This window comes from Hypanus sabinus, chromosome 22 (assembly GCF_030144855.1).
Source record: "Hypanus sabinus isolate sHypSab1 chromosome 22, sHypSab1.hap1, whole genome shotgun sequence".
Classification (NCBI taxonomy): Eukaryota; Metazoa; Chordata; class Chondrichthyes; order Myliobatiformes; family Dasyatidae; genus Hypanus; species Hypanus sabinus.
The window spans coordinates 38,573,728-38,592,652 of NC_082727.1; the positions used below are offsets into that span (position 1 = coordinate 38,573,728).

Consider the following 18,925-nt stretch of genomic DNA (forward strand, 5'->3'; position numbering starts at 1 on the left):
ATGAAGTCTTCATAGGAAAGGACTCGCCTATAAAGTTGATGGCCAGGACAACATTCAGATAGTTAATCCAAAACAAAGTTCTGCATTTACCGGCAATCTGAAGGGAACAGGGAAAAAAAGCAGAATACTCAGCAGGACCAGAAGTATTTCGGGAAAAAAGAAGCAAGTTGAATGCCTTCTACCAAAACCGATGATAAATCAACCTGAAATATCGAGTCAGGTCTTACGGATTTTCTAGCAGCCACATGTAGTGCGCGTGATAGACTTCTCTGTTGATACACTGCCGCATGGGAATACACAGTGTTCTCTGGGTCTCATGCCAGCACAGTCAGTGGTGAATCCAGAGTAAGTTCATGACATCATTGAGCAGAGGAGCCAAGTTCACTTACTTACCGACCCTTCAGCAAAATCCAGACATAGTTCAAAATTTAAAAGCTAAGTTTAGTTCTTTAAAAATGTCAAAGGTCTTGATACTTACGGCCCTTTTTAAATGTCTATATTTTTAATCTTGATTTGCTTTGGGTAAGTAACAATGTATTATTCAAGTTAATTTAGGTAATTTTAATTATTCAGATCAATTTTAACTGTTTTTAAAAAGAAATCAACATTCAAACTTCTTTCAAAAAAAAAGAAGCGACTTTTGGCACACAAGCTCTCAAAGGCCAACTTGGAACCTCGAGAGGGCTGATCCCCACACTCAGAACTGAGGTTTTTGACAGCATATACCTGCAAAGGTGTAGTGTGGCTGTGGGACACCGATGTGCAGCACGTTGGACTGAACACAATGCAGCCTATTAATGTGGTAAATATGGTGAATGCTTCACCCTTATACTTCCTGTGTGTCTCTAAACATAAGCTAAAATATAACTGGTGTTCCAAAGCAACACGAGATGCTGAACCGGCTTGTTTTTGAGTTTCATGGAGGCTAGGCATCGATCTACAGCGAGATAGCAATACTCAGTGCTGCTAGGGCTGTCCAGCCTTGAGCTGTCAGATCTGGTATTAAGCAGAGAGGTAGTAGTCACATCTATTTATGCCCAAACCGAGCTCTTACTATTAGGCTTCCCTTTAGCGTGGTAATAAATCTAACAGGAATGACTCTTGCATAGTTTTCCAATCCTCAAGCATTCATATTAGCCAAGTAAGTGTTCAAAAAAAAGATAAATGAGCAAAATTTCTGTCACTGGAGCAGAACAGTCTCTCCTTACTCTGCACTCTACTGTGGGCTACAGATCCAATCGACAAATGGGTCCTCCAGTGCTGGCATGAAAACTCGCAGAATGGTCTTGGCTACAGATAACGTGCTCCCAGACAGCACCCCTACATATCGGTATTGTAGTTATTCACTTTACTGATCCATGGATTAGCCCTGGCTCCGTGCTGAGTTTGTACTGACAATGTAACTACATTGTCAATATAAACACATAACCTCATTGTTGAAACAATTGTATAATGATTGCATGCGTTGACTAAGACATTATGAATACATGCTCCAGTATAAATTTTGTTGTCACTTCCGTGCCTCGATTATTCTTTGGTAGGTGCTTCTGGGACGTGGTTTTGGGATTCAGTCTCCAGCTCCAGAAACAATTTCTACATTTTACTACAGGAAGTGATCGAGTTCCGGTGGGAGGGCTTGCTGATCTTAGTTTTAAAATCACAAAGTTTGATGTGCCCACTGACTGGTAAGATGTCTCTTTTTTTAAGCGGTTGCAATTAATCTCAGCAAAGAAACATTTACATACAACATTGTTTGCATCAAGATTGCCAAAGCATATGATTTCCTCATATTGGCTGAGGCATTGTGTCAAGTGGAACTTCCTCCACCATATCCCGCCACATTGCATACTGATGAAAGGTCATCTGTTTGAAACATTAATTGCATCTTTCTCCACTGCTGCTACCTGGCCTGCTGAGTGTTTTAATTTTCTAACTTGGGGTGGCATGGTAACGTAGCTGTCTGCATAACACCATTACAGTACCAGCGACCTGAGTCCAATGTCTGCCATTGTCTGTAAGGAGTTCATATGTTCTCCCCATGACTCCATGGGTTTCCCTCCGGGTGCTCCGATTTCATCCCACATTCCAAAGGTTAGTAGGTTAATTGGTCACATGGGTGTAATTGAATGGTGCAGGCTCATTGGGCCATGCTGTATCTCTCTATTTAAATTTATTTAAATATCAATTTATTTTACTTCATGTTTCCAGCATCTGCAGTATCTTACTTTTGGATATCATTACATATGTCCAACAGCCTCAGAGCCACACCTTAACAAAACCTGCAATATTTACAGTCCCATGAAATGAGGTTTATTGTGTATGACAATGTACTTTGGAATATGTTTGTTTTGTGCCTGATTACATAAACCATGCTAAGCACAGAACAAGTTCTCGTGTAATAATTATATGTGTCCACTTGAAAAAGCATTTCTAAAATTCCTATCACTGGTTCTACAGGTTACCAATCGCCCACACCTGTTTCAATCAGCTCTGCCTGCCTCCATACAAGAGTAAGAAAGAACTGAAGCAGAAGCTAATAATTGCTATTTCAAATGCAGAGGGGTTTGGACTGGAATAACAACTCATTTTTATGTGGAGCTTTTAATACAGAATTATCATCTAAGTATTACTTGTTGAAAATGGACTCTCACTTAAAGTGGACCCAAGTTGTACCCCTTTTAGTTTCATTATAGTCTTACACGATCATTATATGAAATGGGCAATCATGGTCTTCCCATGACCGTGATTATTCTTGGAAAATTTTTCTACAGAAGTGGTTTGCCATTGCCTTCAGGGTAATGACTTTACGAGATGGATGACCCCAGCCATTATCAATACTCTTCAGAGATCATCCACCTGGTATCAGTGGTTGCGTAACCAGGACTCGCGATATGCACCAACCGCTCCCACGGCTTCACGTGACTCTGATCGAGGGGGCTGAGCAATTGCTACACCTTGCCCAAGGGTGACCCGCAGGCCAGCGGGGGGGAAGGAGTGCTTTACACCTCTATGCCTCCACCCATCCGTTATAATGGGCTGCAGGAAATCAAAGAGATGGCATGTTTTTAATCTGGAAGGAAGTGTGATATTTTATGATGTACATGAATGGTCGGTGCAATTGATTCATGCAGAGAATCTGCTTCTGTGTACATGGCCGCACCACCTCCAGCATATACAGTACAAACTCTGCATCACCTGTTCCCATGGCTTCACATGACCCTACTCAGGAGGCTAATCAGGTGCAACACCTTGCCCAAGGGTCACCCGCAGTACAATAATTTAAACAAAGTAGGCACCTAAACCTGCAACGCATGTCACATGGTAGCACCACAGTAGTGCATTGGTTAGCGAGATCTATTATAGCTCGGGACATCGGAGTTCAATTCTGACATCATCTGTAAGGAGGCTGTACACCCTCCCCGTGGCCACAAGGGTTTTCTCCGGGTGCTCCAGCTTCCTTCCGGAGTCCAAGGGCAAACCGGTTAGTAGGTTAATTGGTCATTGTAAATTGTCCCGTGATTTGGCTGGGGTTAAGCCAGGGTTTCTGGGTGTCTCAGCTTGATGGGATGGAAGGGCCTGGTCCATGCTGTATCTCAATCAATCAATAAATAAATAAATAACACCTTTGTGTGTTTATGGGCCCCCAGTGCATACACCATGTGCAGAGAAGGCCCAGAAGTATTTTGAGAAGTTTCATGAACTCATAAAGTTCCATGAACTCAGTTTCGAGTAGTTTCTTAAAGTACAATAGCAATTAACTTTCTAGTTAAGTTCTCTTTCACAGTATGCACTGTAGAATTTCTAGGCCATTGTGTCTTATTAGCTCCATAGTTGGAACAAACCATGCCTTTGATATATTTGTGTGCAATCTTAATTGGGATCACATTGGTCCATCTATGATGGCTGCTCACCCATTGGATTTATAAACTATTAAATCCAGCAACTAAACTCCAGGTAAGATGGGAAGTAACATGTCAAGTTCTGATTCCAGGCATCCAAAGGTAGGCTTCTTATGGTGTTTTACAATTTGGTGTAATGAAATAGTGGAAGTTATTTCAACATAATGGAGCCTGAGACCAGATGTTACAAAACTGTTTTTTACTCTCTCATAAGATCTTTAAGACCAGTGAAAATAATAGTCCTTAATATGAGGCAAGTATCTTCTATTTCCAATGCTCTAATACTGCCTTAAGAACACTTTTTCATTCAAAAGTAACACTTATTTCTCCATCCTGTCTTTGATCCTTGCAAGATGGAAGAGAGAAATTGTATAGTTCAGCTGTCAGTCACCAGCAGTGCAGATAATATGTTTGGTGCACATACCCTCTGCTGAACTGCTGTTGTTCATATCCCCAACTATACACTTAATAGCCACTTTATTGGGTACACTTGTACACCTGTTCTTTAATGCAAATATCTAATCAGCCAATCATATGGCAGCAACTCATTGTATAAAAGCATGCAGACATGGTTGAGAGGTCCAGTCGTTATTCAAACCAAACTTCAGAATGGTGAAGAAATGTGACCTAAGTTACTCTGACTGTGGATTGATTGTTGGTACCAGATGGGGTGGTTTGAGTAGCTCAGAAACTGTGGATCTCTTGGGATTTTCATACAAGAACCATCTCTAGAGTTTACAGAAAATGATGTGAGAAAACTAAAAAACGTTCAGTGAAAGGCAGTTCTGTGGACAAAATCACCTTGTTAATGAGAGAGGTCACAGGAGAATGGCCAGACTGATTCATGCCGACAGGGAGGTGACAGTAACTCAAATAACCACACGTTACAACAGTGGTGTGCAGAAAAGCGTTTCTAAATGCATGACATCAAATGCTACAGCAGCAGAAGACTACGAATGTACCGGAGGTGTCTAATGAAGTGACCACTGAGTAATTTCTCCATTTCAACCCAATGACGGTGATCTCTCGCGTTCAAAATGCAAACCAAACTACGTATAAAAACCAAAATCCTGCTAGCTGACCTGAAACAGAAATGCACTAGTAAACTAATAATAACTAAAGAAACAAGAAGCCAGACAAGGAGCAGGAATATTTAATTGCACTGTGATGGTGCTGAATGTTTGTCCTTGCCTGGCCCTGCAACTATATCTATTTCTCCTTTCTATGAACAACTGGGTGGATATGTAAAACAACTGAAATTAATTGCAATAACAACCAATTCCCTCAAAGCAATCCCCTAAGAGGGAGACAGCAAACTGAAATTCTTTCTATAGATTGTATTTACAAAGCTGATGACAGAATATTGAAATTTCTTGTTGACAACTCAGTAATGTGCTACTTTAATTTTCACCCAACAGTTCTTACAATATAATGCACTTCATAATCATTTAACACCCAGAGAAGCCTTTGAAGAAATAGAACATAACATAGGTGATGATATACCATCAAAGTTTCACACATATGAAACAACAGTTGTAATAAATTGGTAAATGCCCCATTCTACATAGGGCTTGACATTTTCTTGGAGATTCTTTTACCAGGTGTGACAACCTAACAGAGTGACAATATTAATTTATTTCTTGCTGCTACAATGAGGTTAATTCTTTAATGTCGCAATGATGAGAGTGGTAGTTCAGCTGTTCAGCCATTGTCGAAAAAGTTATTTTGAAAAATTCAAATTTTTAGCTTAATATACATACATTCACAGAGTATATATTTGTGACGTTCTGCTGCTGAGGCCCATCCATTTCATTTTTTGACCTGTGTGTTTGGAGATGCTCTACTGCACACCACTGTTGTAACATGTGGTTACTTGAGTTACTGTTGCCTTCCTGTTAGCTTGTTAATCAGTCTGGCCTTTCTCCTCTAACTTCTCTCATTAACAAGGTGTTTTTTGCACATCCAGAGATGCTCTCCTGCAAATCACTGTTGTGAATCATGGTTATTTGAGTTACTGTCGTCTTCCTGTCAGCTTGAACCACTCTGGCCGTTCTCTGATTAACAAGGCATTTTCACTCACAGAACTGCCACTCACTGTTTAATTTTGCTTTTTGCACTATTCTCTGTAAACACTGGAGACTGTTGTATGTGAAAATCCCAGGAGATCAGCAGTTTCGGAGATAATCAAACGACCCTGTCTGACACCAACAATCGTTCCATGGTCAAAGTCACTTTGATCACATTTCTTCCTCATTCTGATGTCTGGTCTGAACAACAACTGAACCTCTTGACCATGTCTGTATGCTTTCATGCATTGAGTTACTGCCACATTATTGGCTGACTAGATACTTGCATTAATGAACAGGTGTACCCAATAAAGTAGCCACTGAGCATATTTCAAGTGTATCAAGGGTTATGAACCAAGATGGGTAAATTGAATTAATATACATTCAATATAGTCTAATTAAAATGCAAGACAGAAATTGAATTGTGTTCTTCTGTTTCTATAACTTGGTGTAATGGATTTCCACTGAAAGTTCAGGAATAGGATCTTAAGAGGTATGTGTTCATACTTTGGTATATTCTTTAGGGAAGGAAATCAACCATTCATACATGTATGATTCTTATCTACAAGAAATAGGGTTGATTCTTAACTGCACTAAAAATAGCCACAGAATTCAAGGGCAATTTAGAGTTGGGTTATAATTGTTTCCCTTCATCCATCCTATGAACGAATATGAAGAAAGGTTCTAATTGAGTCTGCCACTTTGCATAGGAATGGTCTAATGTGTATAACTTATAATGTATTTTGCTTCTGGTGGAAAATGTAATCTGAGCCATTTATTGAAAAAACAACAACTCCTTTTAATCATATGAATTTCAAAGCATTGGTTTAGATAATACTGTTTTATTTTACATCAGAAATTTGGTTGACCTGCAATGTAAGAAAACTGTGAATCTGAAATTTTGCGCACTAACCATGCTGGTATTTTATTGTATATAATTTATCAGTTTAGTGACTTGTATGATGAGACAAAAAGACATTTTTGTTAGAATTTTCAGTTTTATTCAGACCACCAAGCCAATGCTAGTTTCTCCCCCAACCTCCACCACCAAAATGAAAAAAAGTCCTTTTTTTTCAGTATTTCATAAAAGTTCTTCATTTTGTCATCTCTTGGAAGTGATGCCATCAATCATCACTTCTGGTATGCATTTCACGAAAACAATTCTCATGATAAAGGAAGTTCTCTAATCCTCCATTCTGTTTTTGTCCTAATTCTGAGCTCATTGAGCAGCTAAACAATTTTTTCATTATTTGCCATCTGAAATTATTCTACAATTTTGAGTACTTCCAATAGATCCTTTTACCATTAATCTCTGATGTTCCAAACGGTAATTCTGGCGGTCGCATATTACTGATATTAACTGGCTAGTTGTAGCTCTTCCCCATGGCTCTGTTAGTATTTCAGTATATGAGCACTTCCATACCAAGTGACCAAAACAGTGCAGAACACCCCAATTTTGAGCTGACCTTTGATTTTGTATGACCATCTTGGCAGTTAGGTTCTTGGGATACAACATTTGAATGAAAACAGACCAAATAATCCAAAAAAAAGTCTAATAAACTAGGAAGTAAGATTGAGAGCAAATGACTAAACTGGAATATTTTACACTACTTACAAGAGGACTTAGTTCCAGTTTGACTGCTGTGCTGGATAAAAGCAAGATCTGCTGTGAATATTCATGGGATTGAGTAACTATTGGTAAGAAAAAAGATTTGAGATATTGATATATTTTCCAGTAGATTAAATAGGAGACTCTGCTTGTAATTAATACTTAGTTATTGATGTATTAGATATCCACTGTAAAATGTTTAGAGCTACTGGGATGATGAAAACATTCTCAATCAAGATTCCTATTGTGTTTTATTTTTCAAAGACACTTACTGAACAGACTTAGATTTCAAATATTAAATGTGCAGCAGATTTTCCTTATACAGGATGATTACCCTTCATCTGATATGCTTGGGGCCAGAAGTGTTTTGGAATTTGGAATATATTATGAGATAGCTTGCAATTGCCGTCACTTCCAACTCTGAATTTATGTGCTATTGGTAAGCAGTCTTTGTCTTACACGTTCAAGAGAAAATCTGCAGATGCTGGAAATCCAAACAGCACACACAAAATGCTGGAGGAACTCCACGGGCCAGGCAGCATCCTGCTGAAGGGTCTCGGCCCGAAACGTCGACAGTACTCTTTTCCATAGACGCTGCCTGGCCTGCTGAGTTCCTCTGGCACTTTGTCTGTGTTGTTTGTCTTACCCTTGTTCATCTCACACATGTAATAAGCAGAGAAAATGATGATGCACCATTAATATAATGAAAATATAACATGTGCAGGGTAACAAAACCAGCACAGCAGCATCAAGTGAATGTGTGAATCAGATGTTAAACAGCAGCAAACAATGGCAGGCTTTCAGTTTCCACTTACAATGCTATGTTTTGAATAAAAGATTACAATACACTATTTGTATTTTACTTTTTTTTAGGTTTATGTAAGGTATAAAAACAATCAGCAACATAAACTTGTTCCGTTTTTATATTTTTATCAGTGATACTTTAAAAATTTAATGCCATTATGTAGGGTATACTCCTATTCCAACATGTCAGTCCATGGCCTCCTTTTGTGCCATAATGAAGCCACCCTCAGGGTGGAGGAGCAACACCTCATATTCCATCTGGGTAGCCTCCAACCTGATGACATGAATATTGATTTCTCCTTCTGGTAAAAAAAATCACTTCCCCTCCCTTCTTCTTCTATTCCCCACTCTGACCTTTTACCTCTTCTGATCTGCCTATCACCTCCCCCTGGGTGCCCGCCTCCTTCCCTTTCTCCTCTGGTCCACTCTGCTCTCTGATCAGATTCTTCCTTCTTCAGTCCTTGATCCTTCCATTCCACCTGACTCACCTCCTACCTATCCTCCTTCCCCTTCCTCCACCTTTTTATTCCGGTGTCTTCTCCCTTCCTTTCCAGTCCTGAAGAAGGATCTCAGCCCAAAACATCAACTGTTTATTCATTTCCATAGCTGCTGCCTGACCAGCTGAGTTCCTCCAACATTTTACGTGTGTTGCTTTGGATCGGCACATTTGCTCGTGTTTATAAAAATGAACAGCATTGTAGATTTGTTATAATGCTAGATTTTCATGATCAGCAGATGCTTTAAAAATTTAACGCCATGCCTTTACTTAAGTTTCTGCAACCAGCATACTGAAAATTCACAATTACCTTCAATTTTCATTTCAACATGATAGATGTTCACTTTTTTCATGATCAGCATACTGTTAAGCGGCATGTGTTCACTCTGATACATAATTGAGATTTTCATTTTCCACTTTATGTGGTGTTTTTCTATTTTTATTTGAATTCTGTTCTTCACATATGTATGTCCGGTCACTTCTCAGAATTGTCTATCATACACAGTGACCTGCACATCTCCCGGGAAACTTCCCAGCGTCTTGTGGAATTTTCCATTTGTGTCTTCTTGTCAGTGCACTAACAACAATTCAGATTTTGGAGGTTTTTGGATTTTGGAACTTTAGAAGAAGGAGTACTCAACTGATACTTCCAGCTATTGACTGATACGGATTTAATCCAGTGGCTCTCAAACATCTTTGGATTACCACTCCCTTGGCTCCTTGACCACATCCCCAGTGCCCCCATCTCACTTTCTGACCATTACATAAAATGATAAGGAAGTTTGATTTTCGATGCACAGTGAAGGAAAATAGGAACTCCAAATTTAAAGCAGTGACAAATAATTGCAAAAATGATTCAAATCTATTTAAAGCTACAAATAAAATGACATCTTTACTTAATTACTGTGGAAACAATTTTCATCAATAATTTTAGAGTGTATAGAGATTTTTTTCTCAACCAAAAGTCTTGATATGATTTTTTGAACCTTGGCTTCAGCTCAAAAATCATTTGTAACGAGTTCTATTCTTCCTCTATCCTTCCTGTTAATTCTGCATTACAAGTGTTCAGGAATGGATGGTTTCATTGCCTCATTTGAAAAAACGTTTTCACACAACAGACACTTTGGCTGGTGTGGGTTGCTTGACGCTGGTATAAATCCATATTTCAGATACTCCACACTATACTGGCTACACTTCTTTTTTGTTTGGTCTGCTTCTGCTGTTTTCATTATGGATTCATAACCACAGTCAATCTCCTGTTGTTTAAGTCTAACTTCAAGTGCTGCAATCAATAAAGGGGAAAGTTATGGCATCAGCATAGCTCAGGCAAAACCTGGCTCTCTGCCTGAAGGTACATAAACTAGGCAGCAATAACTCAGTTCAGCTGTGGGAAAGAGAATTGCACTCAAATTGCATTTGAAAGGGCAGATTCTGAACTTTACCCCATTGAATGCCATACCCTGATTCACAGGAGTTGCATCACTGTCTGGTTAGACTTTGGGAATTGTACTAGTTAACACTGTACTACAGTAGTGAATGGCAATAATACACAGGCCAGCCTGTAAATAATAATATTACTTCAGTCCAGATTTCTCATGATATGCCAAATATAGGTGTCACATTGCTTTTCAATAACTATAACACGCTTTGAGTAAAATTTAAGAGAACCGTAAGAACATAAGATATAGGAGCAGAATTAGGTGATATAGCCATTCAAATCTGCTCTGCCATTTCATCATGGCTGATCCAATTTTTCTCTCAGCCCCAATTTCCTGCTTTCTCCCCATATCCCTTCATGCCCAGATCAATCAAGAATCTAGCAACTTCTGCCTTAAACATACACAAAGACTTGGCCTCCACAGCTGCCTCTTGCAAAGAATTCCACAGACACACCACTCTCTGGCTAAAGAAATTCCTCCTCATCTCCATTCTAAAAGGACACCACTCTATTCTCAGTCTGTGTGCTCTGGTCTTTGACTCTCCCACCACAGGAAGTGTCCTCTCCAATCCACTCTATCAAGGCCTTTGACTATTTGATAGATTTCAATGTCATTCTTCTGCATTCTAGTGAATACAGGCCCAGAGCCATCAAATGCTCTTCATATGACAAGCTATTCAATCCTGGAATCATTTTCATGACCTCCTTTGAACCCTCTTCAGTTTCATAACATCTTTTCTAAGAAAAGGGGCTCAAAACTGCTCACAATTCTCCAAGTGAGGCCTCAACGGTGCTTATTAAGTCTCAATATTACATCTATGCTTTTTATATTCCAGTCTTCTTGAAATGAATGCTAACATCACATTTGCCTTCCTCACCACAGACTCAACCTGCAAATTAATCTTTAAGTAGCCCTTTGCACCATGGTTTTTTGCATTTTCTCTTCATTTAGAAAATAGACAACCCTTCCATTTTTTAACCAAATTGCATGACCATACACTTCCTAATACTGTATTGCATCTGCCATTTCTTTGCCCACTCTCCTAATCTTTCTGTCTTTCTGTAGCCTCTCTACTTCCTCAAAACTATCTGTCCCTTCACCTATCCATATCACCTGCAAAGTTTGCCAGAAAGCTATCAAATCATCATCCAAATGATTGACATATAAAAAGAATAGGTCCTCACCCAGGCCCCTGTGAAAAACCACTAGTTGCTGGTAACCAACCAGTAAAGGCTCTCTTTATTCACACTCCGTATCTCCTGCCAATCAGCCACTGATTTATCCATGCTAGAAAGTTTCCTGCAATATCATAGGCTTGTGACTTGTTAAGCAGCCTCATGTGTGACACCTTGTCAAAGGCTTTCTGAAAATTCAAGTGTTCAACATCAACCCATTCTCTGTCTATTCTGCTTGTTGTTTCTTCAAATAATTCCAACAGATCTGTTAGGCAAGATTTTCCCCTGAGGAAACCATGCTGACTACAGCTTATTTTATCATGTGCCTCCAAGTACCATGAGACCTCATCCTTAATAATTGACTTCAATATCTTCCCAACCACTGAAGTCAGACTAACTGGCCTGTAGTTTCCTTTCTTCTGCCCCGGTCCCTTCTTGAAAAGTGGAGTGATATTGGCAATTTTCTAGTCTTCTGAAACTACTCCAGAATTTAGTCATTCTTGAAAGATCTTTCTAATGCCTTCACAATCTCTTCAGCCACCTCTTTCAGAATCCTGGGGTGTACACCATCTGGTCCAAGTGACTTATCTACTTCCAGACCTTTCAGTTTTCCAATAAATGCCTCTCTAATAACAGTAACTTCACACACTTCTTGACCCCTGACACCTGGAACTTCCACCATACTGCTAGTGTCTTCCACAGTGAAGACTGATGCAAGGTACTTATTCAGTTTTCCCGCCATTTCCTTTTCCCCCATTGCTACCTCTCTTGCATCGTTTTCCAGTGGACCAATATCACCTTCCGCCTCTCTTTTACACTTTACATATCTAAAGAAACTTTTTAGTATTCTCTTTAATATTCCTGACTAGCTTAATTTTGTATTCCATTTTTGCCTTCTTAATGACTTTTTAGTTGCCTCCCATTAAAAGCTGTCCAATCTTCTAACTTCCCATTAATTTTTGCTCAGTACATGCCCTTTCTCTGTCTTTTATGTTGGCTTTGACTTCTCTTTTTAGCCACGGTTGTGTCACCTTGCCTTTAGAGTACTTCTTCCTCTTTGGGATGTATAAATCCTGTGCTTTCAGAGTGGCTTCCAGAAATCCCAGCCATTGCTGCTCTGCCACCATCCAGTGTTCATTTCCAATCAATTATGGCCAACTCCTCTCTCATGCCTCTGTACTTCCCTTTTCTCCACTGTAATACTGATGCGCCTGTCTTTTGCTTCTCCTTCTCAAGTTTCAGGTGAATTCAATGATATTATGATCACTTGCCCCTAAGGGCTCTTTTACCTTAAGCTCTCTAATCAATTCTGGTTCACTGTACAACAGCCAATCCAGAATAGCTGATCCCCCAGTGGGCTCAACCACGAGCTGCTCTTTAAAGCCATCTCATGGGCACTCTAGAAATTCACCCTCCTGGAATCCGGCACCTACCTGATTTTCCCAATCTACCTGCATATTGAAATGCCCATGATGATTGTAACATTGCCCTTTTAGCATGCATTTTCTATCTCCCATTGTAATGTGTAGACTACGTCCATACTACTGTTTGGGGTTTGTTTATAACTCCCGTCAGGGATTTTTTACCCTTGCAGTTCCTTAGCCCTATCCACAGTAACTCAACACCTTCTGACCCTATGTCACCTCTTTCTGATTATTTGATTTCATTTTATACCAAGAGAGAAACATCACCCCTTTGCCTTCCTGCCTGATCTTTCGATACAATGTGTATCCATGGACACACAACTATAAGCTCCCAACTATAATCTTCTTTCAGACATGATTCAGTGATGCCTTGAATATCATACATGCCAATCTGCAACTGTACTACAAGTTTATCTACTTTATTTCATATACTGCGCACGTTCAGAATCAGGTTTATTATCACTGACATGTGATGTGAAATTTATTAATTTAGTAGCAGCAGTTCAATGCAATTCATAATCTAGAAGAAAAAAACAAAAAAGTAATAATACAGCAATAAACAAGTAAAGCAATTACATATATTGAATAGATTTTAAAAAGTGCAAAACAGAAATACTATATATTGAACAACACACACAAAATGCTGGTGGAACACAGCAGGCCAGGCAGCATCTATAGGGAGAAGCGCTGTCGACGTTTTGGACCGAGACCATTAAAAGAAAGTGAGTTCGTGTTGGAAGATTCAACGTCCAGTTAGGAATCAGATGGCAGAGGGGAAGAAGATGTTCCTGAATCGCTGTGTGTGTGCCTTCAAGCTTCTGTACCTCCTACCTGATGGTATTCAAGTATAACACCTTCAGTCCTGTATTCACCCTTCTCAATTTTGTAAACTATTTACATTGCAACTCATCCTGTTGACTGCGATTTTGCTCAAAGCCTCTCCTCACTACACATCGTCTCCATTTGTAAACCAGCTACCTCATCTTCAGCACTATCATCTGCCTTTCCTATGAAATTTTTTGCATTGAAATATATGCAGCTCAAGGCACTCGTCACACCAGGCTCAAACATTTGGTTCTTAACTTTGTCTGAGGTCTGACCAACATCTGCCTGCATGACCTCTCCACTAACTGTTCTGACACTCTGGTTCCCATCCCCCTGCAACTCTAGTTTAAACACCCCCCCCCCCCCCCGTTCAGCATTAACAAACCTTCCCACTAGGATATTAGTCCCCCTCCAGGTCAGATCCAAACCATCCCATCTGTTCAGGTCCGACCTTCCTTAATGATCCAAAAATCTGATGCCCTCCCTCCTACACCAAACCCTTAGCCACGTATTTAATTGTAAAATCTTCATAGTTCTGACCTCACTGGCACATGGCACGGGTAGCAATCCTGAGATCACAACCCTGGAGTTCCTGCTCTTTAACTTAGCACCTAACTCCCTGAACTCCTTATGCAGAACCTTGTCACTCATCCTACACATGCCTTTCATACCGACATGGACCACTGCTTATGACTATTTGCCTTCACACTTAAGAATGCTGATGACTCGATCCAAGACGTCCTAGACCCTGGCACCCAGGAGATAACACACCAGCTGGGAATGTCTTTCTCACCCACAGAACTTCCTGTCCATCCCTCTAACTAATGAATCCCTTATCATGACAGTGTGCCCCTTCCCTTCTGAGGCTCAATGCCAGAGACCCATCACTGTAACTTTCCTCTGTTCAGTCAACCCTGCCCCCACCACCGACGGTATCCAAAGTGATATACCTGTTGTTGAGGGGGTGGCCACAGGGGTTCTCTGCACTGGCTCCTTAACCCTTTCTCCTTCATGACTGTCACCCAATTTCCTGTGCCCCACCCCTTAGGTGTAACTTCCTCTCTATGAGTCCTTTGTATCACATTTCAGCTTCCCGAATGATCCGGAGTTCATCGAATTCCAGCTCCAACTCCTTAATGTGGATTATTGGAAGCTGCAGCTGAATGCACTTCTTACAAGTGTAGTCATCCCTGCCTTCCCATATCCCACCAGAGCAGCATTCAATCATCCTGTCTGTCATCGCCATTGTCCTAGCTGAGCAGCTATAACAAAAGCAAGGAGAAAAAAATACTTAACATGAGCTTTTCTTTTCTTTTGCTTTCTCCAACTGAAGCATCTTTTGACTGAAGCCTCAAGCTCACCACTCTGACTATGTCCACTCAGACGAAAGCCCCTGCAACGATGGCCGCCGTGCCTGGCCCTGCCTTCCTCAAATGCCGATTGGTCGCTGGTCAAAGCCCTTTTTCGCCATGGCGACCCACTGCTCCCTTTTCTACTTGGGCAGTGGACCTCAGTGAAATCCCCTCCTCTCAAAACCTCCAATGGATTAACAAGTGATGAAGTGATTACTTGATCATTGTGATCAATTATGAGGTGCTGATGATCAAATGATTATAAGTAATTCATTTCTTAAATTAAGCCTGTGATCCCTCAGCTTCCCTCCCTTGCTACTGAATGACGCCCACCACCCCGTTAGGAACTTCCATTGCCCCCAAGGAGGGGGAGAGATAATCGCCCACTTTGCAAACCACTGGGTTGATCAATGCAGTACCAGCATACTTCCTGTTGCTCTCAGGAAAAACTATGTGAAATAACCAAGCCTTATCAGAAATTCAGGAATCTGTACAGCAGATTACAGAACTTGTTCACTAAATACTTTGGCTGGTTGACAAAGCTCGGCAGAAGTTGACAGAAATAGCCCTGGACTGAGTCAATCAGGCCAGCCATTTTAATTTCACTGATGTTAATAACCCTGGTTTTAAATTTTGTACATTAACTTACTCTCCAAAGGATTTGTAATAAACATAAATAAGATGGGTGTTTCTAATCTTCCCTTTTCTTTCTTATACACTTTTGTAAATTGTGATCCAAACTGTCAAAGATGATTTATGCAGTACATCTTATATTGCATATTTTATAAATGAAAACAGTCTTTCTGCGGTGTGTTTAATGTTGGTGGGATTCTCAAAGTCTGTTTTTTGGAAAGTCTTGTTTCTGTTGCTTTTAGGTAACCACCTTTTTCAACTGAGTCTTCTGTGATTCTAGTCTGTTATAATCAAGAAATCTATTAACTGAGAGTTAGCAACAATTGTATATTGCACTCTGGAGTATTGTTCATGACATTTTAGGATTTTGTGATAGCCTATCATTGTTATAGATTTTATGATTAGAGACTAGTATTAACTATTTCGTTAATTGAATGTTGATTTGTAATCTGTTATGATATGTTAAATTATTATAAGGATTTGCTTTCTTCAAAAAAGAGAATCAATTAGCATTTGGATTAGTTTATTGTCTTTGTTATCACTGGCTACAAGACCGTAGCCACAGCGTCAGATTAAGTTGTATAAATATCCATTTTGATGATGAATTTATAAAGTTATACTAATTGTAAAGTTATAGTCATAAAAATCAGAAACAAGCCTTTTGGTCCAATATGTCTATGCCCATCAATAAGTCCACTGTTTACAATGTATGTTCTATCTTTATTAGACCTCCCAAAATGCATTAACTCATACTTATCAAGATTAAATTCCACTTGCTATTGTCAAGTCCAGAAATCCACAACAACCGTACTCCACATCAATGTCGAACAAAACTCCATTAAGTTAGTCAGACAGGATGACGCACCAACAAATTTGTCTAGTCCTAAACAATCCCTGTCTTTCCAATAATTCCATTCTACTGACAGGTATGTAGTTATCTAGTTTATCTTGGTTTCCTGTCTCGATAAAGGCACCATATTTGTAGTCTTACCATCATCACACACTTCATTTGTGGCCAACAAAGATTTAACTATCTCAGCCCAGCAATCTTCCCAGCAATCTCCCCCTCCCCCACTCCTTGTCTTCTCAAAGAGGCCTAAGGTTCACCAGGCCCAAGAAATGTATTCATTTTTATACCACTAATAATCATTAATTATATAATGATAATAATCATTTATTTTAATGTCAACATACTCTTGAATATCTACCCCAACCTACAAAAATGTGCCCAATAATGTCGTTCTCTCTTGTGATTAGATATGAACCATAATAATTTAAGACCTCACTCACGTCCTCAGGCTCCACAAATAGATTACCACGGAATGTAGCAAATCAGAGAGATTGTTTAATGGTTAAAAATCTGCCATTTCATTACTCGAAATGTTATTCAATCATTAACTTTAGAAATCACACTAAACTTTTAAGTTAGCTTGAAACTTGTATGATCTGAAAACTGAAAATTGAAGAGCTGCTTATACTGGATAGTGTACAATTATGTTATCTATCCATTGCTGCTAGAGGGCACCAGACACTGCCTGTTTCACCAGCTCAAATCTGTACCATGTTGAACAGCAGTGTTTGTGGATTTCTGTAAGACATAGATGGATATGGATGAATGGAAGATAATAAGAACTCCAAAATTACAATCTGAAAAACAATGTAATAGAAAATTTAGGCATTCCCTCTTTAGATTTCACAATTGCAGCTGCTGCTCAAAATATAAACTTGTTGCCCTTTCAACAAATTAATATATACAAAAAGAGGTGACAGCTATGAGCAGTTTGCAGCCAAGGCAAGAGGAAAGAACATATTAGGTGTTTACTGCCCCCAGGGCAGATTGCTGTGATAGACTCAGATGAGACATAAATAACCTCCTTCCTTCCTGCTCCTCCCCCACAATTACACAGGACATCAAAGGCTGAGTAAAGTGTCTGGGAGTACAGCAAGCCAACACAAGCCTCGAGGTGCACTCTTCTGGGTAAAACAGGCTCCTCCGGATCAATCCAATCCATGGGATCATTGTGTGAACACACCTGTGGCTGCAGGTGAACTCCTGACACTGTCAACTGCACTTCCTTTCAAAACCATATGATTAGTGAGTAATTCTTGTCTTCCAGATGCCCCTGTTCATTTGTCAAGGGGATTCACATCAAGGTGGCATAATTCTCTTGGACAGAGTGAAGCATTGTAACTACAGTAAGAATGGCACAAGATGCACCGATTATGGAAAAGGGAGTGGAATCCCTTCCAGCAGCCACACATCTCTGAATTGAGATAAGGTCCCCTGCAAAATAAAAGGAGCACCATCAGTGATAATCTCCTCAGTCGCGACAGCCTCCAGCGCTAGCAATGCTGTCAGTTCATCTGCTTTTATTTATGTATTATTGAGATACAGCACCCAGTAGGTCCTTCCTGCCCTTCGAGACCTGTTGCCCAGCAACCCCCATTTTAAACCTAGTCTAACCATGGCACAATTTACAATGATAAATTAACCTTCTAACCGGTCCTTGGACCGTGGGAGGAAACCCACGCAGTTATGGGGAGAACATACAAACTCCTTACAGACAGCGGCAGGAATTGAACTTGGTTCACTGGTACTGTAAAGCGTTGTGCTAACCACTACTTTGCGCTCTGGCATTACACTGTGAATCTGGCCTTGGTCCTCTTCTTGCAGAGAATGCCTGCAGCCTCCCTTACGGTGAAAACTGAGTTTATATTGCGTTTCCTTCCAATTCCATCTTAAGGATTAAAGATTAGCTTTATTCTGTCAAATGTACATTGAAACATATTAGAGTGAAATACAGCATTTGCATCAATGGCTAACAGTCTGAGAAGGTGCTGGGGACCAACCCACAGCATCAACATGCTTCCAGGCCAATGTAACATGCCCACAATGGCCGCCGCTCTCTGTAATGAGTTTGTACGTTCTCCCCATGACCATGTGAGTTTCCTCCAGGTACTCCGGTTTCCACCCACAGTCCAAAGATATACTGGTTGGTAGATTAATTGGTCATTGGAAATTGTCCCGTGATTAGGCTAGCATTAAGTCGCAGCTTGAAGGGCTTGAAAGACTTATTCCACACTGTATCTCAATAAATAATAATAAAAAATAACTTCCTAACCCTAAACTGTATGTCTTTGGAATGTTAGGAAATCAAAGCACCCAGAGGAATCACACAGATACAAACTCCTTACAGACAGCA

The 18,925-nt window shown here is 40.0% G+C and overlaps 2 protein-coding genes across 22 annotated transcripts in view; one reads left to right on the forward strand and one right to left on the reverse strand.

Moving 5' to 3' along the window:
- Positions 1–2,777, forward strand: part of hectd2 (HECT domain containing 2) — a 95,313-nt gene extending 92,536 nt beyond the window's left edge. The window contains exons 19-20 of the mRNA XM_059947532.1: positions 1,542–1,685; positions 2,458–2,777. Coding sequence (XP_059803515.1) covers positions 1,542–1,685; positions 2,458–2,578 — 265 coding nt within the window. The 3' untranslated portion in view covers positions 2,579–2,777. The remainder of the gene's footprint in view (positions 1–1,541; positions 1,686–2,457) is intronic.
- The window catches only part of ppp1r3cb (protein phosphatase 1, regulatory subunit 3Cb), a 273,775-nt gene that overhangs the window by 114,145 nt on the left and 140,705 nt on the right, over positions 1–18,925 (reverse strand). For 7 of the 21 annotated variants that reach the window (XM_059947553.1, XM_059947552.1, XM_059947550.1 and 4 more), the window contains one exon: positions 6,231–18,006. The exons of the other annotated variants lie outside the window; for them this stretch is intronic. In XM_059947553.1, the coding sequence (XP_059803536.1) occupies positions 17,867–18,006 (140 nt within the window). In that variant the 3' untranslated portion in view covers positions 6,231–17,866. Of the gene's footprint in view, positions 1–6,230; positions 18,007–18,925 lie in introns of those variants that run through there. 21 annotated transcript variants of the gene reach the window in all.